The sequence below is a fragment of the Balaenoptera physalus genome (genome assembly GCF_965194825.1).
Source record: "Balaenoptera physalus genome assembly, chromosome: 13".
Taxonomy (NCBI): Eukaryota; Metazoa; Chordata; class Mammalia; order Artiodactyla; family Balaenopteridae; genus Balaenoptera; species Balaenoptera physalus.
Genome location: NC_138892.1, coordinates 106,724,259 through 106,752,034, shown reverse-complemented (window position 1 = coordinate 106,752,034; position 27,776 = coordinate 106,724,259). Strand labels below are relative to the sequence as shown.

The window sequence follows — 27,776 nt, the reverse complement described above, 5'->3', positions numbered from 1 at the left end:
TCTGCCCGGCAGTGTCTGGATTTGTCTTCCTAAAGAAGGAAAGACTGTTGTTGCTTAGGCCAGAAGTAAACAAGGTGTCATTGCTCCTCCAGGAAGAATCTGGAACAAAACGATGCAATAAAAACGAGAGTCCATTCCACCAAGGGGATCCAGTCAGTTCCACTGATGACAACAGGCCACTGCACGGCGATTTCCTCAAGATTCACTTGGTGAAATAAAGGAACTTCCTCCTCTCCTTCTCTCACCTCACGACACGTAGCAAGGTAGGAGGAAAGCCCTGGCACTACGGCCTCCCGAAGCATGAAAATCGTAAATGACTTCCCAGTAATGCCAAGAGCACGTTAAGCCTGGCACGTAGGGCGTGCTCCCTAAACAGTTACTGAATGAATGCTTGCCATGTGCCTTAGGGCAGCTAGATTTTTCAATGGTTAAAAACTAAACAAAGGTAAAAACAAACCAAGAGCTTCTCTGCTTCCCGGCTACGGCACTGAAAATCCTGCAGTGTGGTACTGGCAAGCCCCTAGCCCCGAAGGAAATAAGGCAGAGAGGGTTTTTCGTGACTCTGTATTAGTCCAAAGCACACAATTTAGTTTCTACACTAACCCCCTCCCCTACAAAATATCAAACAGTGGAACTACCAGACCTAAAAGCAGGCCGATTCCAAAACTGAGAATCAAAAGCCTGGAAGGGAGCTAACAGAACCCGCAGTTCACTTCTCTAACCTTAAAGTGAGGCGAGCAAGGCCTAAAGAGGTGACGGGCCTGCTGCAGTTTAGGCTGATGGAGCGTGCACCCCAGGAAACCTGGGGCTCGTCCTTCACGCCCTGCCAGTGAGCGGTCAGGGACCAAACTGCTGTCTCCAGACGCACAAGTGCTCCGGAGAGAAAAAGAGGATATCCCTCCTGCCTCAGAGGCGAGTTTTACAAGAAAGCTGGGCTTGCTGGCTAACCACCGGACCTCGTAGAGTCGGCATGTCACTGCTGCTTGTCATCTTTTCAAGGTTAGTGTCAGTCACGGTTTTCTGAGAGTCAACAACCTGGAGCCAAGTGACCCAGGTGAACTGGGGTCAACGGATCTAGGGACCAAAACACAGGTTGCTAACACCTGGATACAGCAGGAGCTGGAACCAGGCACAGACAGTGTTGCAACAGTCCAGGTTTAGACAGTTATCTGTACATAAACCAGCACAAACTTTTGCTTGCCGATAATTCTGTTTTGTACTTGCAGATGTCACTAACATACTAACGTCTTAATTTCTAACCTACTTGGGTCTACACACTTCTAAAATGCTGGATGCGTTCCTGCCTGAAGTATTCTTCCCTGGCTGAGATAATCTGAGTTCTTCTTTGTGATATTCAACCTCCCAGGTTACTCTCTTTCCAGAAAGGTTCTGTCTTGATATAGGTGTTATACCTTCTCTGAACTAGTTAGGGAAGGGAGTGAACAGAGGAGGAGACAGAAGACATGGCTACAAAAGATAAAAGTGGGAAGAGACCACCCCCCCGCCAAACCCAGTAGGAGGTTTACATTGGGCTGATTGGCCTCCTATACATTAAATTTCAAGAATCAAGAGAATGGTGGGCAGGGGGGGGAAGAGAATGGGGAATCCTCTCTTGTGTAAAAACCTTCCAGAACACCAAAGGAATCTGATGTATCATCCTGTCCAAACAACAAGCCAGTTGTGACTACAGTTGATAACATGGTATTGTGTAACTGAAATTTGCTAAGTAGAACCTTAAAAAAGGTCAGTAATGTGAGATGATAAATGTGTTAATCAACTTGATGAGGGGAATCCTTTCACAATGTATACGTATAGCAATCATCACATTGTCCACTTTGAACATCTTACAATTTTATCTGTCAGTAGTATCCCAATAAAGCTGAAAAGAGCAAGCCAGGTACCCACGTGGGTGGGGTGTTTAGATGCAGTGCGTCCTGAGGCAGAGACGGACCGCTTCCCAGTCCAGACTTGCTGGGACAGCACTGGAGGCTGGAGAAAGTACGGAGGTTTAAATGGGACAGCAGAATTCCTGCCAGGCAGAATTTTAATTGGTAACACCTCACACCACCTCTTACAAACCTGTTAACTGACGTGAGTAGAGACATTCACTTTAAGAGCCTGTAGTTATCCCCACGGGGAAGAATGTCCCTCTCTGTCAAAGGGACCATCAGAGCAGCAGCAGGGTTCTGAGAATCTCGGACATGGCCAGGCCAGGCCAGCCAGGCCAGCGTGTTTGGTTTGGCTTTCAGAAACGAAACGTGTCAAAGGGAGAGGATTAAAAACAGAAAACAAACCACCCAAACAACTAAGAAATCTAATGCTGAGGCCGTCAGGACGATAAGAACAAGGCTTTGCTGCAGCTGAGACTTAAGTGCTAAACCAGCACCCGGCTAAGCCACGCCTATGAGTCACTGTGGCTGAGCAGGACCAGAGAGGGAAGCGGCCTCCACTGCAGTGGCACGTGCTCAGTGCACGTTCCACGTCCAGCATGGGGCACCCGATTCTAGGGCCAGCGTGACGGGGAGAGACTGGCAAGGCTCCCTCAGGGAACCATGGATCTTGTTTGATTTTTGCTTTTTTTTTTAGTGCCAACCTGACATTCCCTGGGTGGCGTCTCCCAACTCCCTGGTGAGATGACAAAATGACCTTTTACAAGGCCCAGCAATTCAGAAGGGCCATGGAAGGGTTGCCACTACCGCCTAAGGCTCCGGGGCCGTGTGGGCTGTTCTGAGTGACCCCCCGGTACACAACGACCATCGTCTGGAGGACCATGCACGGTGATGGGGTGGGCACAACGCGAGGATAGGCACCTGCGCTGACGTGGAGAAGGCTGGCGGGGCGGGGCCTGGACGGTTACTCATTTTGGGTGCTAAAGGGAAGAGGATGTGATGTGATTTGAAAGCTCTTGGGGAAAGCTGGATTTGAAAGAAAAATATTCCCATGGCCCCCTAAAGCTCAGGACTTCTGCAGTCGTGTTTCCTTAGGTGAAGAAGGGTGAGAGGAGAGACGCAGGGACCTTCCAGGCCCGTCTGGCTCAGCACACGGGGAGCACAGTCCCCTGGAGAGCGTGGGCGAAGCCACGGTGCCGCAGGGCCCGAGCGGCCTCGCACAGCGTGGTTTCCACGCGGCAGGAACGCCCGCGGTGAGACGGGCAGGGCACAGCACTCCCGGGAAGCTTCTCCCATTCCCTGCAGACGGGGGTCCCCGAGCTTCGCGAAGCAGCAGCTGGAGAGGGAGGCGGGCTCAACCTTCAGCAGCGGCCCAGTGAGCCAGGATGCTCTGCGCGGGCGAGAGGAGATGGGGGTGGCGGGGTGGGCGCGCACCGCCCCCGGCACACGGCCCGGCGACCCCTGCGTGCGGCTCTCCGGCCACCCCGCCCGTGTCACCAGACAGGACAGAGCTTAGGAGCCGACCAAGCGGGGAGCAGGCCGGGGCTGGCAAAGCCGCAGCCCCGAGGGAGGCTAAAGAAATCTCCGGACAGGCATTTTAATGACCTACAATTCACTCTTCTCCCCGAAGAAAGTCCCAGTACTTGGTCGGCACACGGGGCCTGGGACAGACAGGCGTCCATCCCTCCACACACGCGGCCTGAGCCCGACGGCGACGCCCGGCAGCCGTGCAACGCGACCACCGAGAACACGCCTGTCTCGGGGGTTGTCCTCTGACAGGCGGAGGGGGTTTTCTCCCCCGGGGACTACAGGGGGATGGGATGGGGACAGGTCTGGGACGGAGAGAAACGTCCCCATCTGGCCACTCGGCTTCATCTTCCCAGGCAAGTCCCGTCGTGCCCGCCTCAGCTCCCTCACATGCAAAGAGCCAGGGGCAGGGGATAAGGCTGAGTAAATGCAGCTGCTCCTGACGGAACAACACGGGACCCAGCTGAGCTCCCGAGGCCGGAGGGTCGGAAGGGTCTCCTCTCCTGGCTCCTTGTCTGGCTCTCATCACAGGCCTCTCCAGAAAACTCGATACCCTGTCTTTCCGGTGACTCCCTGCCTTCCCACGAGGTGCATCCTGACGCCCATCTGTGCTAAACTTAATCTTATGAATAAATATCTGTGGACTCAAATTTAGGCTAAACGCTTGCAGAGGGCTGGCGTGGACTTCAGCTGTGCGACAGGCCGACATCAGTGAGCCCCAAGGACGATGCTGCTTTATCCCCAGGCCTGGGTCACAGTGGAGACTAAGCTGGTTTTTAACGTGGCCGCGTTGTCCCCTTCTGAACTCTCCTCTCCCCAGTCACTCACTGTTCCTGTCATCCTAGTGTTCAGGATGCCTGACATTCCTCTAGTGTTGGGCAGGCTAACGGGAGACACACCGTGCTGCCCTTCCTAGGAACGCCTGCATTTAAAAAGGTACTACCTCAGAGAGATGCTTGATTCAAAGGAATAAACTGAACCAGTGACCGTCAGGCAGGGGCTCCATCAAACACCCCATCCCCCTACTTTAAGCTGCCACCATAGCCTGCTTTTCTGTTAAGTTGGCAGTAAGATCTTAGCATTTAAGTTTGGCTGAGGGTTTCTATTAGAAAAAGCTTTTCTTTTTTTTTAGTTTGATAACATTAAAACCACTATTTATCTTTAAAAAGAACCCCATGAAAAATCCTGTCCATCAAAACCTGATTTTTAGGGCGACTTGAGTATCCCTTCAATTTACGGCAAGATCTGTTCTCTTCAGTGTTAAAATTACAGGCTCCCTTTCACCAGCGGCACACGCTAGGTGGGGGCATGTTCTCTTGTGCCGAAGTGGTCTTTAAAAAGAGGTAGACAAAGCAGTAAGATAGCATTTATACGGTGCAGAAGAATGCCACTATCTTATCTCCAGAAAATTCCTGATTTCATTCATTCACTAAGCAAGTATCTGCTTCATACTTTATGCCTTTGTGTCTATTACACGGCTTTTAAAGAAAGGTCCAGTTTCTAAGTTGTGTCACAGGGCACTCTGGACTGACATCACCAGCAGGCCCTGCATCCCCACCTCCCCCCACCCGAGGGAGGATTCTGTAATTAGTGGATGTGAGCAAGACTCTCCAGCACCCCCTGCCTCTCAATAGGCGGGCCCCGTGATTTATGTGGAAGGCCGTTTCCAGAGTTTGCTTGGAAGTTGGTTGTTTGAAACGCTGAAACAATTACTTAAGTGGTAGTTAGGGCACCAGGAGGCCCCATGGGCTACTGGCCATAATGTTATGGGCTGAGTCACGTCCCCTCCCCCAACTCACATGTTGAAGTTCTAACCCCCAAACCTTAGAATGTGACTGTATTTGGAGAAGTGATTTAAAGTGGTTAAGTTCAGATAAGGCTGTTAGGGTGGGTCCCACTCCAATCTTACTGGTGTCCTTGTGAAAAAGAGGAAACTTGGACACATACAGAGACACCGGGGATGTACCTGCACGGAAGAAGGACCACATGAGGACACAGCAAGAAGGCGGCTGTCTGCAAGCCAAGGAGAGAGGCCTCAGGAGAAACCAACCCTGCTGACACCTTGATCTTGGACTTCTACCTTCTACCTTCTGTTGTTTAAGTTACCCAGTCTGTGGTACTTTGTTATGGCGGCCTTACAAACTAATACAGTATTGTTGGTGAGCAGTGTCACCTAACCATCACAAAACCTAACCATCACTCGTAACATTTTATATATTGGAAGATGCCTTCTGAGTCCCAACTCCTGCATCAGAAACACATCTTCACTTTCCCCAGTGGCAAGTGAGTGTGGCCTGGTCCCATCTTTCCCACTTAGCACTGGAAGGGGTTCAGGGAGAAAACCTCACTGCTCCAGCGGCCCTGATGTTCTTACAAGGGGCGCAGGAGAGTTGCTTAGAGGCTCAGCGAGTAATAGGGACAACAGCCAGAACAGCAGCGAGTGCGGACTGGGTCACTGGGAAGAGGGGACACCTGGAGGGAGGCTGTGGCAGTAGTTCCCCCCTTCCCTGGGGGAAGCAGCGCTTTAGGTCAGGGGGCACAGGGGGTCCAGTGGGGAAAAGCAGCACTGTCTGTAAACTGGGAGAAGGGTGTGGTCCAACACCTTCTCCTTTTTTGAAGCTCACACAGGTCTCCCCTAAGAATTCTGCTGCACATACATACGGCCACCGTGACGATGGAGCTTGGCATTGTGCAGGTGCACTGGGGCAGAGGTGTGGCTGGGGCCATGCTGGACGCTGCCCACTAGACGTTTAAGTGACTTCTGTTTCTAGACTGTCCCACTAAACCTTTGGTAAACAATTAAATAGTGGTTTGAGGAAAGCTAAGGACAATTTATTTCAAAGCTCTGACGAGATGGGAAAATTGCCGTTTGCAAGGTTTCTCCGCTCCCCGGGCCAGTTTCTGGACGTTCACAAGGATAAGTTTCCTTGCATTATCTCTGGAAGTCAATGTGCTGGACTGCAGTAGTTGTCAAGACTCATGAAAACTCCAAGATGGTAACTAACTGCTCCTGCAGGAGCTCCAGGGAATCACAAGTGCTGACCTCCTCCTTCCGTGGGAATACTCTCAACACAAAGGAACAACACAGGGCAGCTAACAAATATTAAGATCTCTGTAAATACAGAGCTTCATAATTAAAAAATGTTCCATATTCCTATTTCAGAGCTCTAAAGGGTCCAGTGCAAGATCAAGCTTATGGAAACAAAATTAAAGGTTCCTGCCCTCTTTGCTGCGAAGCTGAGGGCACAGGAGACCTGAATTCAGAGTAGGTGTTTGACGTTCATTTTTATTTAGTCCCGGCCAGCTGGGGGCAGGCCCTGGTGATGAGGGTCAGGATGGGGAGGGAGAGACTGTGGACAAGAGAGAAACAGCAGAATCCCCTTCTCTGAGATAAGTTAAGGGAGGAGATGGTCTGGAGGGATCTTTTGTATCAAAAAAATTCTGGTCTAGCTGAGTCTCTTAATACAGTATTCTCTCTCTCCACAAACAAGATGCTGTAGCACGTTTAGCACAAAGCCTTTAAGTTTGCTCCTATTTAGGTGTATCCTTTCACATGTCCACCATTCAGCTGCCCTCAGGTCGGGAGTGATTTGCAAAGAAGGATTAGCATCTGTGTCATTTCAACTGTGTGAGAGAGTTCCTCACCTCCTCTATATTCAAATCCTGATTTCCTCTTCCTCCCCGCAACCTCATTTTAGGGGATTTTACCAGAAGTCAGGCAGCAGGCTCAGGGTCTCAGGGCCCAAGCCAGCAGCTGGCCAGGCCCTGTCCTCTCTCATGGGGTCTCCCAGCGCTTCTACCTCTTTTTTTTCTTCTTTTTAGAACAATCTCTTCTCTGCCAGGTTTTCAATATCCAGCTGGCAAGATACTCTGCTCTTTGCATGAAAAGGTTAATGGAAGCTGTCAGAAGGAGGGGAGAGTGCCAGACTGTGAGAGCAGAGGGGAGAGAAAGAGTGAGGCTGCCCCACAGGGTTTTCTCATAAACGTAAGACAGACAGACAGACAGACAGACACACACACACACTCCATTCCTGAGCCCAGTCAGGCACAGACACCCGTCTGTCTTCAGGGCCTGCAGTTCTTGTTGCTGGATCGCTGGTCGCCGCTCTCAGCCTCTCATGCTCCGCTGCTCTTAGTCTTTTTGGACAAGAGTTCAATGTCGGAGCCGAGGAAACAAGTTCAAACATCGCAAAGAGAAGAAAACCAGATCAGAAACATGCAGGCTGGGAACCAGGAAAGAGTTTGCTGCCCATAAATAACCCATTCTTCTCTTTTCTCTCTCTCGTTTTCTCTCCCCGTTGCCCCCAAAAGCTCCCGTGTCCACGTGGCCCACTTGGGGGCTACGACGACCTGCGCAGACGCATTCACGAGAGAAGAGTGTCATGCCGTGACTGATGACCCACGACCTCCCAGAGTGAGGGCCCAGTGCCACCCCGGCATCGACAACCCCAGACTCACCGCCCTGAAGAGAGAGGGTACAAGCCAAGCAGCCACTGATCAAAATCGAGAAAACAAATGGAAGAAGGACTCCGAGGAGACGACGAGGTCTGAGCCAAGTTGTGCAACAATACTTCCCTGAAGGTCAAAACCGGACTGGGTGATGGGAAAGGGGCTGGAGTCCACAGCCGTGACCCACGGAGCGAGCTGGCTAGTGAGGGCTCATTCCAGCGTAGTCGGCCATCAGGGGGCTGGCATTCGTGGTGGAAAAAGGACGTGTGCTCCAGGGAGAAATTCCGCTTTCAGCTTTTCAGCAGAATCTGCCTATCAGCTGAACTGCTTCAAAAAGTTCGAGAGGAGACTGGAAATGGGGTGTGACTTTTCTGTTTTTGTTTTGAATTAAACTATCATTGACATACAGCAAGATGCACAGATCTCTGTACATCAGAGTGTACAATTTGATGAATTCTGATCAATATATACACCCACATGACCAACCAAAACACAGAACATTTCCATCGTCCCAGAAAGATTCCTGGGACCCCTTTCAGTCAATTCCCACAGGCGTCCAGTGTTCTAGTTTCTGTCACCACAGATGAGTTCTTCCTGTTCTGGAAATGTCATACAAAGGGAATCAGACATTAATCACATATTCTTTTGCATCTGGCTTCTTTTGCTTAACAGTGTTTTTGAGATTCATTCATAAAGTTGCTTGTATCAGTAGTTCGTTCTTTTTTGTTGCTGAGTAGTACGCCATTATATGATATATGATAATTTAAAAAAGATCGCTTCTGTTAATGAACATTTGGGTTGTTTCCAGTTTGGTGCTTTTACGAATAAAGCTGCTCTGAACAATTTTGTACACGTGTTTTCATTTTTCTTGAGTAAATAAGGAAGAGTAGGATTGTTGGGGTATAGGACAGGTGTGTATCTAAGTAAGAAACTGCCTAACAGCTTCTCAAAGCCTTGGACCATTTTAACTCCTCACCACTGCGCGTAGAGTTCCAGCTGCTCCACATCCTCGTGGACATTTGGTGAATTTTAACCGTTTTCTTGGAATTGCACTGCTATCTCACTGTGGCTTTCGTTTATGTGAGCACTATTTTCATGTGCTTGGTTTGTGTATTTTCTCTTGTGAACTGTCTGGTTCAAGTCTTCTGTCCATTTTAAAATTATGTTGTTTTGTCTTTTTGTTTCTGATTTTAAAAATATCTTCTCAACAGAAGTCCTTTGTTCAACATATACATTGTGAGTATTTCCTCCCAGTCTTCTGATGAACAAAAGTTTAAAGTTTTGATAAAGTACAATTTTTCATTTTTTCCTCTCATGTTCAGTGTTTTATGTCTCTGTGCTTGCTGAATTGGGGGAAGTTTCAGCAACATATGTGCCATTTGGTTAATACCTAGAATTAAGACATAACGTTCATTTATCCCACTACAGGTGACGTTACCTTCAGTCATTTGGGTTTAGATAGTGTCTGCCAAGTTTTTCCAACGTAAATCAACTAAAAGGATTTTGTGCTAATTAACTGAAATAATTTTTTGTGTGCGTGTGTGAAGAGACACTTTTAGACTACGCAAATATCCTGGTCCTCAACCAACTTTCACCCACTGGTTTTCACGTTCATTGATGATTCCAGTTCAAATCAGTTATTACTGTGATGGTTGCCAAGTGGTGATTCTCTAACTCCACCACTCTTCCTCCATGTGTTAGCTGGCATTCTACTACAGGGCACGGCCCCTGCCCCACCATGTATTTGCTTACTGATTTCTCTACACTAGTATAGACTCATAGATTCCTGTTCTACTCAGTGGGCTGTAATCTGTTACTGTTATTAATTTTGCTGCTCAAATTCCTGAAGATTTTGCTATTGGGAGCCCCCCATGTCCTTCTTCTTTTTTTAAAAATAAATTTATTTATTTATTTATTTGGCTGTGTTGGGTCTCTGTTGCTGTGCGCGGGCTTTCTCTAATTGCGGTGAGCGGGGGTTAATCCTTGTTGCGGTGCGGGAGCTTCTCATTGCGGTGGCTTCTCTTGTTGTGGAGCACGGGCTCTAGGCACGCGGGCTTCAGTAGTTGTGGCACGCAGGCTCAGTAGTTGTGGTGCATGGGCTTAGTTGCTCCGTGGCATGTGGGATCTTCCTGGACCAGCACTCGAACCCTTGTCCTCTGCATTGGCAGGCGGTTTCTTAACCACTGCGTCACCAGGAAAGCCCCCCCATGTCCTTCTGACATACCCCCACCACTCTTGGAACACTCCGTTACTTTCTGGTATAAGATGCTCTGGATTTATGTTGTACTCTGCCACACACAGTCCTAGGCTGAGCCATGTCTCCAAGGAGCCCTGGTTCCTTTTGGTGAAAAAAGGCATCTATAAACCGAGAGCTGGGAGCTAGGTGAGCTCCTTGTTACTGGTGTGTCACTGCTTCTAGGTGCTTCAGCAAATAAAACTAGGAAATACACACATGTATACATGTAGATGAGCACACAAATGTACACACAGAGAAAGCTAAATCTACTATCTGTCAAAAACCCTGAGTCCATATGGACCACCTCCAACAGCAACTGAACACCACTGGACTTGCCTTCACCCTTCTGTATTTGTTACTTCCTCCTCCTGGAGTAACAAGCCTGCTCCCATGAGCTTCAATTTACTTACTCATTTGTTCAGTCTCCTTGTATGTGGCCAGTCTCCCAACCATCTGCACCATCATCTTGGTCCTTGCCTCCAAATGCCACCATGCCAGCTGAATCCTCAACCCTGGCCCTGCCAAAAATGCTGGCCATGTGGGCCGAATCCTTGATCCCAGCCTGCCAAACACACCAGAATCTTTGGTCCCACCAAATATACAGGCCAGTGTCAGTGCCAGATTTATGGAAACACTAACAAGGTTTCCTGCCCAGGAGCTGGCAAGAGGGCCTGGCAAAGAAAAGAAGACACCTTCTGTAGAAGGTGTTTGGTGTGGGAAACGTGGACCTGGAATTTCAATTATGAGCTGTGGTTCTGGAAGATAACAGACAGTGGTCAAATATGGGGCTGTCCTAGGATCAACAGAGAAGATGTTTAAATCTAAAACTGAACCTAATAAAACCTTTTCCTTCATTCTAGCCACTTTGTACCACTACAGCATTCTACTTTGACACGACCTCAATCTACTTTTTCAAAGAAAGTTTCTCTAGGGCTCCAGAGCCATACTTAAAATGGTATAAGACTTACATTTATCTGAAAAATTTCAGCAACATCTTTTCTTCCAATAGCAAGTGACCAGAAGGCTCAGGTTCAGTAAACACTAATGAACAGAAAGACAGCCTGAGCAGTATGATGTCATTTATTTCAAATTTATATCACACTGAACAATACTGCACATTGTTCGTGTAAACAAATATGTATATTAAAAAGGTAAAAACGTGGACTGTAAAAATGCAAACCAGTTTAGGACAGTGGCTGCCACTGCAGATGAAAAAAGAAAAATGCTACTGGGTACAAAGAAGACTTTAACTATATTTAGCATTAACAGGTAAGAGCAGCCTGCACTGGGAGAGGACAAGAGTGTGAAGGGGCAGCCCTGTGGTGTAGGCATGAGGGAACTACTGAAATCCAAGAAAAATCAGCACTCAAGAATTTGCACTAAATGTACAATTCACCACTGGAAAATTTAAAGCCTGTGGAGCGATGAAGGTAACTCAAACCCAGCTCAGTTACTGACTTACTTGACTCAGTTCCCAAATGCTAATGGTCTGACAGAAGAAGAGGAATTGCCTATTTCCAGACATAAATGTTATTAATCTCAGTTTCTACTCTTCTTTTACATATAATATTTACCACTTAATAAAAAATAATGAGACACAAAAAAAGCAAATGAACTTAAAGATATATCGATAGAAATTATGACCAAACAGATAGTAGGAATCTCCAAACATAACATGAAAAAAATCCCCCAAAGAAACAAACAAAAGCCCCCAGACATCGAAGAGATGTGGAATGATATCAGATGGTCTAACAAATACATAATTGTAGATATAGAAAGGGAAGAGAGAAAGGGATGAAAGACATATCTGAAGAGATAAGGGCCAAGAATCTTCCAAAATTAATGAAAGACAACAAAACATAAGCCCAAGGGACACAGAGATCTCAAAAAGGATTTTAGCCCAGACAGGAAATATAACGTAAAATACAAATAGGCACATTATTTTCAAATGGTTGAAAACAAAAGTTAAAAAAAAAATCTTGAAAGCAGTCAGAGAAAAAAGAAACATGAGAGGGTGGGGGGAGCACACATAAATACAGCTGACTTTTCAATGGAAACTATGGAAGCCAGAAGAAAATGGAACAGCATCTTTAAAATATTAAAAAAACAGGAAGTCAACCTAGAATTCTATACCCAGAGAAGAATATCTTTCAAAAACAAGGTATTAGCTTGCAGGGGCTGCCATAAGAAAATACCACAGACTGGGTGGCTTAACAACAGAAATTTATTTCTCACGGTTCTGGAGGCTAGATGTCCAAGAGCAAGGTGTTGGCAGGGTTGGTTTTTTATAAGGCCTCTCCTTATCTTACAGACGGTTGTGTTCTTGCTGTGTCCTCACGTTTTTTTTTTTAATCTGTGAGCACACAGCCCTGGTGTCTCTGTATGTCCCAATCTCCTCTTTTTACAGGGACACCAATCAGATTGGATTAAGGCCCACCTATCAGCCTCTTCTTAACTTAATTACCTTTAAAGGTTCTATCTCCAAATATAGCCACATTCTTGGAGTCAGGGATTCAATATATAAATTTTGCAGGGGACACAATTCAGCCCATAACACCATGCCTCCTGTACCCCCCAAACTCATGTTCTTACCACACACAAAACACATTCACCCCCATCCCAACAGCCCAAAAGTCTTAACCCACTGCAGCATCAACTTTAAATCTCAAATCTCATGTAAATATCATCTAAATCAAGTGTGGGTGAGACTTAAAAAACATGATTCATCCTGAGGCAAAATTTAAATGTGGACCTGCTGAAACCAGACAAGTTATCTGCTCTAAAATACAATGGTGGGACAGGCATAGGCTAGACATTCCCATTCCAAAAGGGAGACCCTGGAAAGAAGAGAGAGGGATCATGGGTCCCAAACAAGTCCAAAATCTAGCAGGTCAAATTCCATTAGATTTTTAAAAAAATATTTATTTATTGATTTGGCTGTGTCGGGTCTTCGTTGTGGCAGGTGGGATCTTTTGCTGCAGCGCTCGTTGTGGCTCGCGGGCTTCTCTCTACTTGTGGCGTGCAGGTTTTCTCTTCTCTAGTTGTGGCGCGTGGGCTCCAAAGAGCGTGGGCTCTGTAGTTTGCGGCACGTGGGCTCTCTTGTTGAGGCGCGCGAGCTCAGTAGTTGTGGCGCGCGGGCTTAGTTGCCCTGCAGCATGTGGGATCTTAGCTCCCCGACCAGGGATCGAACCCACGTCCCCTGCATTGGAAGGCGTATTCTTTACCACTGGACCACCAGGGAAATCCCTCATCAGATTTTAAGGCTTGAGAATAAGGCTCTTTGGCTGGATGCTGTCCTCCAGGCCCACTAGGGTGGCAGCTCCAGCCCTCTGGCCCTGGGTGGCAGCCTGACCTATTGAAATCAAGGAGGAAGAGACAGCCTTGCCCCCTAGACCTGTGTCCTCTAGGCTGGTGAATATATGTTGTCAACAAGAAACTCACTGGAGATATAAAGACATCGACAGCTTAAAGGCAAATATATGAAAAAAGGTTTATCGTGCACTCACAATTCTAAAGAAAGCTGGAATGGTTACATTAATGTTAGACAAAACAGACTTCAGAGCATGGAGTATTACCAGCTTTGAAAAGAGATATTATTACATCATGATGAAAGAGTCAAGTCATCAAGAAGATATAACAATCCTTAATGTGTATGCACTCAATAACAGAGCTTCAAGATACATAAAGCAAAAACCGATAAGGTAAGAAAAATAAACAAACCCATAAATTTAGTTGGTAAGATAGCCAGCCTCTAAGAGGGCAAATGAAACAAAACAATTCTGGGAAATCTTTAGATGTAAAGTAATATTTCTGTAGGCCAGCCAGTTGCAGATAATAGGGTCATAACTCAGGATGGAGTCTGAGTGGCTCTCCTGACATCAATAGTCAGATTATCCAAAGCTACTGAATGGCACTGAGGAAACTGTCTTGGGTCACCAAATAAACAATCAGCAAGGTATATACTAAGCATTCTTTACATGTACAGTACTGTGCCAGGCACTTTAGAAATATAAGACATGGTTCTGGCAGTGAAGAAACTCATCTAGTTAGGGAATAAGAATCATAACTATGAAATGCAAAGTAATAAACTATGCAGAACTCACTAGAAATCACTCACTCATCTGAGTTAGTAAGCAAGTACCAAGTACCTGACGTGGTGCGAATTTTAAGATGAAAATGATATGGTTCATGTCCTCAGCTGACAGAAAGCCTAGACTAATGGGAAGACAGATATGAAAACCAGTAAGTACGAGTGTCACAGGTCCTACAGAAGCCCTAAGGAGGGAGCGGCACATTGGGCCTGGGGTTTCAGTAAAGAACTCATAAAAGAAATGATGTCTGAGCTGAGTTTAAAAACTCAGATTCCTATTTAGGTATTCCCTAGGGAGACAAGGCAGGAAAGGGCAGAGCAGGCAGAGGGACCATTATGAGCAAAAGGACACAAATGTGAAAACTGTAAGTCAATTAACAGTTTAAAAGACTGTCAGTTGTTGTATGCTCCAGGGATAGGGTGAGAAGAGATGTGCATTTAAGAATTAGGCCAAATGAAAGGAGGCCTTGTGTGCTTTGATAAGAAGTATGGACTGTATCCTGCCTGCCTTTCTCCTTCACTTTCTCTCATTCCTTCAACAAACCTTTACTGAGCAGATACTATGTGCTAGGCATTATTCTTCGTACAGAGAACAGTGTTGAAAAAGACAGACAAGGCTCTTGTCCTGTCCTCATGGGGGTGTGTGACCGAGGGGAGCATGGTGGCAGTGAAATGCATGGGACATACAGAGTTGAGTAACACAAATGTCAGGTGCAGAAGGCTCTATATCCCCAAAGAAAACACACACACAAAATAAACCAACATGCATGTTTAGCGGTGGTCTCTATCTAATGTTTCTTGGGCTTCAAAAACTAAAGTCAAACCTTGCTCACAATAGGCAAGTCATTTTGTATTATCACAGGTCATCTTTCTCAACAGCCTGCACCACTCCCTTAAAATCTTACTTGGAGAGAGGTGGCAGAAAATGGGTTGGTTTCTCCACCAAACTCTAGCTGCTCTGGAGAAGCTGACGGAAGGTGTGGTTAGTTGCTGCGCCCCTTTACAGATGACCCTAGTCACCTGCTCCCCAGGTTTTCCAGGGATGCTGCTGAAGATACAGTTTCCTACGCCGCGTGCAACAACTTCAGTAACTGAAGCAGGTTCTCAGCCAAAGGGAAACGTGACAATATTAACATGATTCATGTATGTGAGCAAACTGCTTGGATGATAATATGTGGGATGGCATGCCTTCTATTGAATTCCTGGTTTTTTACTCAAAACTTTCTGAAAAACTCTTAGCTTGAGATTTTCTACCTTGGCCTCACCCTGAAGGTATTTTTTTTCCCCTTAGAAAGACTGATTACTTCCATTCAGGCATATTTGGAAAACAGGACTGAGCCAAAATACTTTTTTTCATTTCAAAGACAAGTTGTTTCACAAAGAAATAATTTAATGCCAGTTAAACTTTTATACATCACTGTTCGTGCTTTAAGATGCCCTGTCTCTCTGCAAAATTTTGAAGTGGAGTTTCTAAAATTAACTGGCCATGTGCTCTGTTTCCAGCGGGCTTCCAGTGGCATGTTAACTTCATGGTTATTAATACTAGAAATTTGATTTAATTCTGTCCTTTAAATTTCTCCCTCTTTTGAAAAGAAAGAAATTAAAATTTCCAAGGCAACATGCTAAATTTGAGAGGTCAGCCTTACCTTTTCCATCACACAAATCAAGTGGGTGACCGACAGGCCGTTAAATGGGTCTGTTTTTAGGCAATGTCCACACCCGGAAGTCAGTCCCGCCCTGACCCCAGCGTGCAATTCTCGACCCGCGGCTGTCACTGTTCCCTGCAACCTCACACCACAGGAGGTGTCCTATTCGACACAGCCTCCGTTCACGCATTATGGGTGAACAAATAGGAGGCATTCAGCTGGAAGACAGTGCACAGCTTCGACACTCTGGTGCAGAGCTTTAGCAGATTGATGGCACAATCACATCTACAAGGGGCTGGGACACCATCAACCCCGTTCTGTAGCCGGGAACAAAAGCAGCTTAGGATTAATGTTCTAAAGCTGCTCGATTTCTTTTTTTCTATTTTTATTTCTCAGTGTTTATTCAATTTTTCTTTCTTTTACTTTCCATGTCTTCCCTCATCCTGTTTTCTCCTTGTTTCTTTTATTCGTGGTTTTTGTCTCCTTTTAGCCTTCTCATTTTCTCTATTGAACTAAAAATACCACGACATGGAAAAAAGGGAACCAATGGATTTTACAGGCAACAGTAAACAGAAAGTGGAGCAGAGGAGGGTAACCTAAACTCATTCATCTAATGGTCCTTTTACTGAAAAACTTAGTCGGTTGGGACCCACAGTTCCCTAGAGACAGCTGACTTGTCAAGGGTCCTCATCCAAATATCCCCAACTCAGACTTCCTTTCCGTGGTCAGAGCCATGAGTGGCCATCAGTTCTGTGAAATAACAGATTCCCCTTAACCCTCTCCCTTCCGAACCAGCCCTTTCTGATTCTTTGGCAAGTTACACTGAGGGAAGAATAAAGTGGGGCTCACTTCAAATGATAGCTCCTAATATCTACTGAAGAACCAACCACTGTTAAGAATCTTGACTCTGAACCCCGAATTCTCCAAGGCAGCTTCTACTGCATCAACCTAAAGAGCAGCTGAATTTTGTGAGGGTGTCGCCAGAGCTCAGGTGAGAGACTTACCTGTTCCTGGGTCATCTTCTGCAGCTCATTCTCCCATGCTGCCTGGTCATCGTCCAAGTTATAGGAAGCTGGTGGAGTGAGTCCTTGAAGGATCAGGGGGTCTCGGTCATGGCAGAGGGCTGTCAGGTGTCCAATGTACAACTTTAGTTTGCTTCTGTTTTGGTCAAGTTCTAAGAGGGGCTGGATGATCTGAGGTGAAAAAAAATGAGGAAAGTCAAGGTCAATCTGAAACCAGAAGTTCCAGTCTCTTTATGCCTCCCAAGGCAAAGAAACGGAGCAAGACTAGAGCTCCTGTAATCACTACCACAATCCTCGGGACTGTAAAGAGAAGCAGGTCTGTACACCTGCACGTGTACAAGGTCACACCCACCCACTGCTCTGGGGGCCGCGTGGGGACCGCTGCATGTACATCAACGCGAGATGCAGTTCTGACTTTGGGCTGGAGATCAAGCACAGGGTGAGCTTGTTTCTGCAGAGGTGACATTCCTGATACAGAAAGACTCCAGTAACTTCACAATTGCTCACCCCATCTATTTACAAGGAGGTTACAAAAAACTGCTAGTGATTGACTTTGTTATACAGCAGAAACTAACACACCATTGTAAAGCAATTATACTCCAATAAAGATGTTAAAAAAAACCCAAAACCTGCTAGTGAAAGGTGCTCATCTGAAAGCCTGATGCCACATGCTGCGTGTGTCCCTTCACCTCCTGCAATGGAAGGAAGGTTCTGCCTCTGGAGAAAGTGCGTGCTTTTCTCAGCCATGAGATGTGGTGAGTGAACTCATGACTAGATCTGCCTCCTGGCTGGAGCTCCCTCGTTCACTGGGCCGAGGCCATCGATCCTCCTTTTAATGGGTGACAGATAAATCCTTACACAACGCCAGACCCCTGAGCCTGAGCCCGGGCCCAGTGTGACGCTGGGTCTCTTCTCGTGAGTAGCAGTCCTGCGCTAACTCTGTTTTGCGTTCCCTTTACCCTGGATGAATAACTATCACCTCGGATCCCTCTGAAAGCACATCAAAGGACAGATGACTTCATCAGGCAGCTCTTGGGCCCGATGACACTCTGGCCAGGCACTCGGTACTGGCGAGCCTGAGGGGCTGAGGCGGAGCTGGGCCGGCTCTCCAACGCTGAAATGCTGGCACAGCATCTGCCTGACACACAGCGGCTGGGGGAGCTGCCAACCCGCCAGATGCTGGCAGGCCCCAAACGTTCCCAGGGCTCACAGGCAGGGTCTGCACCTGCTGTGTGTCACCGGGCTGGCACTTTTCACCAACAGGACACCTCTGACGCACCTAATGAACAAGGAGCTCACTAATCTTCAAGTCAACAGAAACAAGGCCTGGTATTACTTTCAACAGTGACGCTGCTTTCTTCCTGGCCCCCTCAGAGGACTCCCCTGCTGCTTTCCTTTATTTCCTTTTAAGAGTTTCTAAAATAAAGTTTTATGCTTTTTATTGCAAAATCAATGCATATTTTACTCTGAAAAGTATGGGGGAAAATATAAAAGAAATAATAAATAGCCTATAGGTATTCCATCAAGAATACCACTTGCAACATTTTGCTGATTTTCTTCCAAGTCTTTTTATAAACTTACATAAATCAACTTTTAACAGTATCATACTTCACGTTTCGCTTAATACCCTGTTTATCCATTTAGTGTTATATTGTGAGTACTATTCACATTACGTATTCCTGGAAAACATGATTTTTAATGGTTGCTTTATAAATATATCACATTTCCTCTGTTTCTAATACTATTTCCATAAAACAGTTAAGAGAGGGAAGAGCCAGGGCTGAGTGTCTAAAACAATCTTTAACTTACTAGAGAGATCAGAGTTCAGAGTTTAGGCCTATGTGGTATAATACAATATAGAAATTGGAGCCTGTCTAGACAAACCAGAGAAAGTGAATAAATTCAGCATTATTATTGTTTTTAAAACACACACACACACACAATTCTCTAAGGATAAAGGTTACACATTCAGGGGCTGGGGTGGAAGGCTCTGGGCTCTGTAAGGGACCCCTAATCAGCAGGCTCGTGGTGCGAGTCCTGTGTTACCCGTGGTATCAACACTGCCAACCACAGAAGGACCAGACTGTTTTGCAGAGGATTTGGAGAGTGGGGAAGTTGGATAGCTTTCCACAAACAACACTAATCTCTCAAAAAAGACTTGTATTTTATTCCTGGCCACAAATGCACATTCAGTGTAGAAGATTTAGGAAGAGTTCCAAAGCAGAATCCTTAAAGGCAAGTTCAAGGCAACTCTCCTTTAAACGCATGTTCACCTTGCACATCAATATCCCAACTGTCTAGTCATGGCTCTCCTACCACACCCCTCATGCCTCCGAACACTGCAGCCCTATTTCATTTCCCATGTTTTTAGCTTGGCCTCCTCTAGCTTCTTTCACAGACACATTGATTTAAAAAAATCACTTTGGGGATTTTCATTGGATTTGTGCAACTTACTCCCATTCTTTGTGTGTGTGTGTCTGTGTATAGTTGCCATCACATCTGGGCTGCAAGGCTGAAAGAGCTGGTATCTTAGGTAATTACTGTTTGAGTTGGAAAACTGACATAAAAAAGCACGAGCACTGAGGAAGAACACAATGTGATAAATGGTGGTAGTGGAGAGGTCAAATTTTTCACAGTAAAATGGAATCTGGAAAGATACTAGCTCACTGCTGTATAACTGGGAATGAAAAAGTGGACTTTTTAGGTCCCTGTTCTTAATCAGAGATGAATCTCAAACTGATTTAAATGTATTTCATGCTGAGGTGCTGACAGATTACAAAATATGTAGTGTTTTGCACTCTGAAATTTTTCAAAGTCCAATTGAAAAGTTAAAAAATGATGGAATTTGAAAAATTTTTCAAGGATAAAAATTCATTCCATGCAATGACCAAGATGCCCTTTCTTCTCATGTCAAAAGGAGTCGCTTTTTTAAAACAAAACAAAAAAACTATAGAGCTTACTCGGTGAAAGTGTATGAAACCGCCCAACCAGCAGAGTTCTCAAATCTATCCATCAAGAAAAAAAAAAAAAAAAAAGTCACCATGGTGGCCTCTCTGGGACACATTTAACCATGTCAATCACATGGGAAATGTCCTTATCTCTTCCTTCTCCCCATCTAACTTGGGCAGGCCACTCAGAAAAGAAACTGCATTTCCCACAAGGTAGAACTGCCACTGCCTAATCTCAAGAGGGAAGAGGGACACTTGCCAAGTAGGAAGAAGCTGCCTTACAGGATCCAGAGGTTATGTCTTTTGTCCACATACAACCTCAGTACATTGGCAAGAAGTCCTACCAAAAGCTGTCAGTAATGCAGTCAGACCACATTAGTTCTACAGCTATGCAGAATTAGAATTATCTATCTTTTTTTTGGCATAAAGAAGTTAAAAAATGAACTTGTCAAGATAACCTCTGCTTTTATCAAATATAATGCCAAAATGTCAATATCCCCCCAATCCTACATTTACCGAGCTGTTAAGGAAAATAATTTAAATTATAAAAGGGAATGAGAGCTTTCTGGTTGACGTACTGAAAGCTTTGTTTCTTCTTGCAAGGATTTATTTATGTATCAGACCCTCAAATTGGCTTCAGAGGCCAACATTTGATGACACATGGTGATGGAAGACAGTGACCTCCGGAAGGTGTTTATTTTAACCTCCCTTCCACTTGAGCAGGTTAGATGGCTAGAGATCTTTTGGAAGACAGACCAACTGCTCTTCTATTGTTCGATACAGATTGCAACTGAAAATTCTACAGCATCCCGTTTCTGCAACCCATTTATCTAAGACATGGGAACACATGTTCTTGGACCAGGATGGGATGTTCAGTGAAAGGCCCCTCCAGTCAATTCCATGGCCTGCCCCCTTCTCCCCACTCCACTGTTTCTGTACCAGATCTTTAATCTATGTATAGGTGGGTTGGTTACGGCACATTCTGGGAGCTCATTCTGAGAGGAAAGGTATACCTTGTACTGAATATCACTTGGGACTTAAGGCATTTGCCCTTGCAGTACTAATATTTTATTGTTTGGAAGATGCCACTGTTTTTTCAAGCTAACATTTATTGATCGTTTACTGTGTTCCTGGCAAATTATTTTTATATTTACTATGGTTCCTCTGTCACTCCAAAATCCTCTTACTCTTCTTTCTATCTGTCGAAGTCCTCGGAGGCGGGTTCAGCTGTCCCTGGATTACTGCGTAAATGCCAGTAGCAGTTCTGACTTCTCACTGGGTCACCATTACACCACTGTCCCCCAGTGTAGGTTCACCAAAGAAGTCCCAGAACAACTAACGTATTAACTTCCCAGAAACATTATTCTTTTAACGACATTCTTGTCCAGAGGCCCCAGCAGATAGCTAAACTTTGAAAAGTAAAAAAGGAAGCAAGGGAATAAAATTCAATGGTCTAGCCTCAAAGTCTTTTCTCTCAAGAACTGACTTTACCTTCTTGGTCACAGTGTACGTCAGGATCAGGAAGATGAAGGACGGTACTAGGTCTCTTCACAAAGTTTTGGACCTTTGTGTTACTTTCTCACTTAAATGCAGCTACTTTGTGCAAGAATGTGGTTCTTTGAACAAATATAGTAAACTGTCATGATATTTTTGCTACATTAACTAGATATACTGCATATCAAATCACACACAGTGACACTAAAAAAATTATGCAATTCACTTAACAAACATTCAGTGAATGCCTTTGTGCCACGCCATAGCCAGCCAGCTTTTGCTGGCAGGAGTATTAAGAATGAGATGTGGTCCTGTTCTGCATTAAAAAAAAATCATGAAATAATGGAACTAATGTGTTGAGTGTATATAAGAATTAAAATGCGTATATTCAGGATTTCTCTTTGCTTTAACTTTAGTTTTGAAGTTTACTTTAGGCAGAGCCTTAAATTGCTAAATCAACCTCTTTACCTTGATTTGAGGCTTAGTTTGACTTAGTCTTCACATATAAGTTTATAAAATTCAACAACCTGTTTATTCTTAGTGGTCTCTGAGAGCCCACCTTTTAATTTAGCCTTCCCATTTGGAGCACAAACAGAAGGATACTCAGTGGACCCCCTACATGTTTTTGGTGTTATGGTCCTTACTCATTTGTAATCCTAGCAAGCTGAAAACAAATGTGCCTTCGAGAATAGCCCTCTATCTTATACTTCTCCTGCGAGAGAGACACTGGATAAACATATGCCTCTCAGGTCACACCCTCATAATAACTGATATAAAGCCAGGCTACAGAAGGGTTCATGAGATACACCTGTATGACCTTCATCAAAAAACAAACCTTATTGTTAACAATGGGAATCTGGAAAGTTTCAGCAGCTTTAGCCTGAGTTTGTGCTTAGTGAGGGGGCTACAGTCTTTGAAAAAAAAATCTCTTTTAGGGGGAAGTCAATTTCTAAAGTTTCATGAAAAGTTAAACAGATAACCTAAAGCTAAAGGCAAGAAAGTTCAGAGCTCCAAATCCTGACCCCCGACTTCATAACCATTTTTCATGTGTGTCTATTTGACTCCTCAAACAAACTTTATAGAATGGGACTGTCTTACATTTATCTTCCAAAACAAAAAGTCACGACAAATACAAAACCCAGAATGACATTTCTTATGCTATAAATATTTACTAAGTACTTAGAATATTAGTTCTGTACTAAGCAGGGTCCCTTCCTCAGCATCTCTTACAGATAATCTACTATTACCACTTGTTTAGTTAATGGAATAACTAACCAGGCAATCACTTAGGCTCAATTAACTTTCTCATTCCCCTCATCTATATCCTGGGGACAAAGGTCTTCTCGTTGACCAAATGTGGGTCAGGCTCCCCTGACCTCTCTTCTCAACTGGGCCCTGACTTTTGGGCGTTCATGTTCATCTCTATATTGTCCAATTCCCCCAGGAATTCTAAGTTGGTTTGTATCTGACGGCGTCCCTCATCGCCCACTATTCCCGGGGCGATGTCTGATCACTCTGCCTGCCTTAGGCAAGAGTCCAGTTAGGTTGGTTTAGCCAGAATCTCCCCCTATCCCTGATGTTTCCTCCTTAGGAAGTGTCCATCCACTGACCCCCACCTGCTCCTTGGCTGTAAATTCCCACTTTTCCTTGTTGTATTCAGAGTTGGGCACTGTCTCTCTCTCCCTCACTGCAAAACCCCACTGCATTGGCCCCTAAACCCATCATGATGGTCCTGAATGAAGTCTGCCTCACTGTTCTTTAACAAGTGAGTAAGTACCACTAGGAGTTCACATCCAGGGCCACTAGTGAAACCGAGTCCCCCTAAAACTGACCTCCTCTGCCGACAGTTTGTGATTAACCTCTCTAGGGGAAACTTTATCCCGTTTCTCATCCTGAACCTGTTCCCCTAAGACTGAGGAGCACCAAGGAAAAGGGGGTACTGAAACCATGTGCAAGCCCCTGTGTCCATGTCCTTCGAAGTAAAAGCCTTTTGCTTTAGCCTCTCAGCCCTCTCCTGAGTCTCCGGAGGTTGACTCCAGAGTGAATGACCAGGAAATGTGAAGACGTAGAAGCGAAGAAGAGCTCTGGGTCAGGAACCTGGTAACAATTCAGACTGCACACCAGCCACACAGCAGAGCCACCGAACTCCCTGTTCCCTGGAAGATACGGATAAAGGCCTGACACCCGTTCCTAAGCTGTTTTTAGAGGAAGCAGACCCCCACAGATGAAAACTACTGACCATCAGAGAATGTAGACCCCAGGCTGGTTGAAACCGGAAGACTGGTGATGCTCGAAACTTCACCTTGTTGCCAACCAATCTGAGAACTGCGCACGAGCTGATCATGCATCCTGCGACCCTCTCCCTCACACACACTGCCTTTAAAACCCCTTCCCTGAAAGCCATCGGGGAGTGTGGGTTTTCAGCACGAGCTGCCCGTTCTCCCTGCCTGGCCCTGCAATAAACGCTGCACTTTCCTTCACCACAACCCGGTGTCAGTAGACTGGCTTTGCTGCGTGTGGGTGAGCAGATCCAAGTTTGGTGTGGTGACACTAGGTGACTGAGATCAATAAACATTAATCAGAAATCTTACCACATATAGAAATGCTGGGTTCTAAAAGTAAAAACTCTCTCCAAAGGTTTCAGATTTAAAGAGCTTTATGGTTTGTTAAAGTTAAATGTGTCTTTGAAAACGGCAAAAGGTTTGAAACATGAAAAAAACAGTGGGACTCACTTAAAAAATAAAATGTGATCATCTCCTCTTAGTTTTACAACTCAGAAATCTGTTGTCAATTTTCCTTTAAGCATGCATTACCACTCCAGCAAAACAAAACATCCCCTATTTCTTGACCCAGATATGGAGACAAATATTCTGTACTCAAAGTTGTAAGGAGATAGGAAAGAGAGTTTAGAATAAAATGAATCTTGAAATCTGAACTACAGAGCTGCTAACTGCATTTTACCTATTTACTCCTTATTCAGTTAAAACCTATCCTATTGTATTCGGTGCAAGGAATCCTACTCGAATAGACGGCAGAGTGTGTGGGCCCCCGCCAGTGAGGGAAGAAGCCTCCTGCTGAGCCCACCTCTTCATGGCCATGAGAGCAGCTTAAGGCTGGAGGTATTGCAAGAACTTGCTTCAGTATCTGGAAACTTGTAAAATAGAGGAAAATAAGGTCATTCACCAACTAGAAGGCAGACAAGTGAGTACAGACGAAGACAGTGCACATCAATGGGCAGTAAGTGGAGAAAATGCTGCATGAGGCACCGAAGCCAACACACGCTGACTAGTGGAGGGGACAGGAAGGGACGCATAGTGTGCACCCTGGGGGGTGGGCAGACGAGGCACAGGGAGGTGACTATCAGAGCGACTAGACTAAGAGATGCCAGTGGCGCGTGTCCCGCAGCTCTTCTTCCCCGCTCTTTCAATAGAGATGGGAAAGCACCTTCGATTTATTTCTTGGTTTGAGGCTTGCCTTTCCACAATAAATCATTTACTGTACTTTAGTAAACAATGCAGTGGGTTAAATATTTGTGTGTGTATGTGTGTATATATTTTACAGGACTTCTCCACAGTGCAGTAAAGTTCCAGGGCTATACACTAATGAATTACAAATTATGGGGAAAAAAGTCTGGGCATGGGAAAGAAAATAAGGCAAAAGAGGCAGAAGAGAGGTTCACACTTTGTGAACAGGCCAGGCAACTGAAGGCTGATGCTGAATTTCAAAGGAAAAACTAGGTAGGCAGTTGGCCACAGGCGAAAACGGTGGCCTCCAGCCTCCCGTGCCCGTGCACACACCCTCATGCTGCGGCTGACGACACCTGCTCTGCCTGGTCCTCTGAGCTCCAGCGCCTGAAGGGCTCCTGCTGCGCTAGTGCTGCAGTCAAGCACTTCTCAGCATTATTACACCTTCACAAGACAGAGGGATGGATGTGAAAAGCAGTAACACGCTTGTTGCCTCCTGTGTGGAACACAGTAATGACCTTATCAGGACAGTTCATTTTCTTCTCTCTCTAGCCACTGGGAGTAGAAGGAAGGCCAACCCGAGCTGTGCCAGGTGCACAAAAGGAACCTCCTGACCTGGCTAGGATCTCGATAAGTAACCAAGGATGCGAGTCTAGATTACAGGGAGCCCACCCAATCGCTCCGCCTTGCGGGCCACAGGAAGACAGAGGAGCAAAGAGCCAAGTACGCTTATCTGGTGACTAGGAGATTTGATAGCTTATCTGTACAAGGGCTCCCAAGCGGAGGCCAGTCTCTGGAGGAGACTCCCCTGTGATTGGCAGTTATTTCAAGGCTGGGTTAAAAGCAGGTGTGTGTGCGTGTACACACAGAGAAGCTGGAGGAGCAGACACGGACAACTGGCCATTAGTCACAGCATGACTGCAGCTCCAGCATCACATCCCACAGCACAGACTGCAGACACGCAGCGTCTCCAGCTGAAAGCTTGCGACGGCTGCAGCTCCAGAGAGTCACTGTGTGTCCGCAGGCTTTGGCTTCCCATCACACAGCGCTTCACAGGAACCTGGCTTCACAGGAACCTGGCCTTGGGGGTACAGGTGGGAGGGAGGGGTTCCCTATCACCTGGAAGGCAGGGGAAGATAGACATGTACCTGTAGCTGTGTGTACACATCAGAGACGGGTATCTGTGCTACTAGAGAAAGACAGGCTACACACAGGAATTGAATCTCTTAATGCTGAAGTCAGAAACAGCCAGGACATGACCTGTGACAGGCTGAAACACCTGTGAGTCGGTGTGTATAAGGAGGCACATGTATACACCTGCAGTGGCGAGAGGAGGCCAGCAGAATGGGAAGAAAGATCTGTGCAAAATGGCCCTTAGCCCGGAATTCAGCTTTAGGATAGCTTAGCACTCTGCTTAACTGGGAGGATGGAAATGTTTCAGAATATCATAAAAGAGCCCTTCAAGAACAGAAACCAGTACCAGGGCAGGGGGCAACAAGGGCATCTCCTTCACTCTCTCCGGGCTGAACTAGTGCTGGGTTCTGGGGGCTGGCCTGCTGCGCCCCACCTCCACCCGCTGCTCTGCTTGTGCCCACGCCCCCCCTTCTCCATCTCTCCTCCTGACCCACCCACATGAAGAATCTTCATTTCCACTCCACACACACACACACCAGAACTGTCATATATCTGAGAATCTAAGAGGGATCTTGGCTGCTCTGACAGAGCTGTCCTTGCTGGATTTATGTCTGCCACAGTCAATCAGGAAATCATATTGCAAAAGCAAATTCCTTCTGAAAATTTTATACACCATGAACAAAACCCATGGATTAACGATTTCCAGACATCACCCCTTCCACCTTGGGAGTAATCCAGGCTTTGGGTGGAAGAAAAAGATTTGGGAAAAACAAAAATTAGGAAGACTGTTTTTCTCTACCCATTTTCTTTATTGGGGAATAAAACCTCCACACAATCACTGAATTAATCTCTCCTCCCCCTACTTCTGAAAGTTAAAATTCCTTAGCGTGACACAAACTCTGATAGACATCACCATTTCAATGTTTCTAGTTGCTGAGGTTTAAGCAAAGCTTTATTACTGGAGGATATAACAGTGATTATGACAAAAGAGGTTCAGCTCAGAAATACCAGAAGTCCTACAAATTGTGGCTGATATTATATAAGGTAACAGCCAGGGTAATTCAAGATTAAATAATCTGGGGCACTCCAGGCCCTTCTCCGGAAGAAGGGCCCCTGTGCCCTGATTCCCCGGATCCCCCTGATCCAACACAGGGCTCAGTAAGTGCTGACTGAAGATCAATTCTGAAGTGTAGGGTCAGAGCAGGGCGGCCCCACTGGGATGAGAGATATGCAATGGTGAGAAAGAGCAAACCCGCACATTCCAATTGAGCCGAGAGACCCTGAGGGAAAAACTGCAGAGTACGGCAAGTAAAAAAATGGGGTGCGGGCAGTCCAAGGGGAAAGTTCCAAGGAACCAGAAATGGGGGTACATCTAGACTGAAGCATGTGAGGCTACCTGATGTAACAAAGAATAAGCAGCTTCTGGTAGAGTTGTAAAGTGACCTGATAGCGGGGGAAAAAAGTTACGTTTGTGCAGAACCTTCGTATTGGTTTTACCTACCAGGCTCTAGCCCCACCTTTTAGTACTCATAAAAAACCTGTCATGCACATGGACCCACATCCGAATTTTGTAGCAATTTTAGTGAGGGAATACAAAGGATGGAGACCATGTTTCTGATAGAATCAGAGGACCTAACACTTTATGGGTGTTTAGAAAACAGAAAACAACGGACAAGTGAAACAGAAACTCCCAACTCTAGAAAGCAAGCAAAGAAGAAAAGGGAGAGGAGAACGCAGAACACCTTTCTTCACCATGTTAATCTGTCCATGTTATTAGTGCTTTCCCTGGTTTCCTTCCAGGGAGTATACTTTTGGTGTTGTGGACTTGAACAGCAACGAACAGGAGGAAAAGCTCTCTCTGTGCTTTAAGCACACTG

The 27,776-nt window shown here is 45.7% G+C and overlaps 1 protein-coding gene across 16 annotated transcripts in view; it reads right to left on the bottom strand.

Annotated features, from left to right (window-relative positions):
• ERC1 (ELKS/RAB6-interacting/CAST family member 1) overlaps positions 1-27,776 on the bottom strand; it is a 415,918-nt gene that overhangs the window by 15,994 nt on the left and 372,148 nt on the right. For 11 of the 16 annotated variants that reach the window (XM_082422084.1, XM_082422087.1, XM_082422080.1 and 8 more), the window contains one exon: positions 16,842-17,030. In XM_082422084.1, coding sequence (XP_082278210.1) covers positions 16,842-17,030 — 189 coding nt within the window. Of the gene's footprint in view, positions 1-89; positions 13,301-13,523; positions 13,542-16,841; positions 17,031-27,776 lie in introns of those variants that run through there. The other 5 variants (XM_082422078.1, XM_082422079.1, XR_014252746.1 and 2 more) reach the window with 4 other exon arrangements.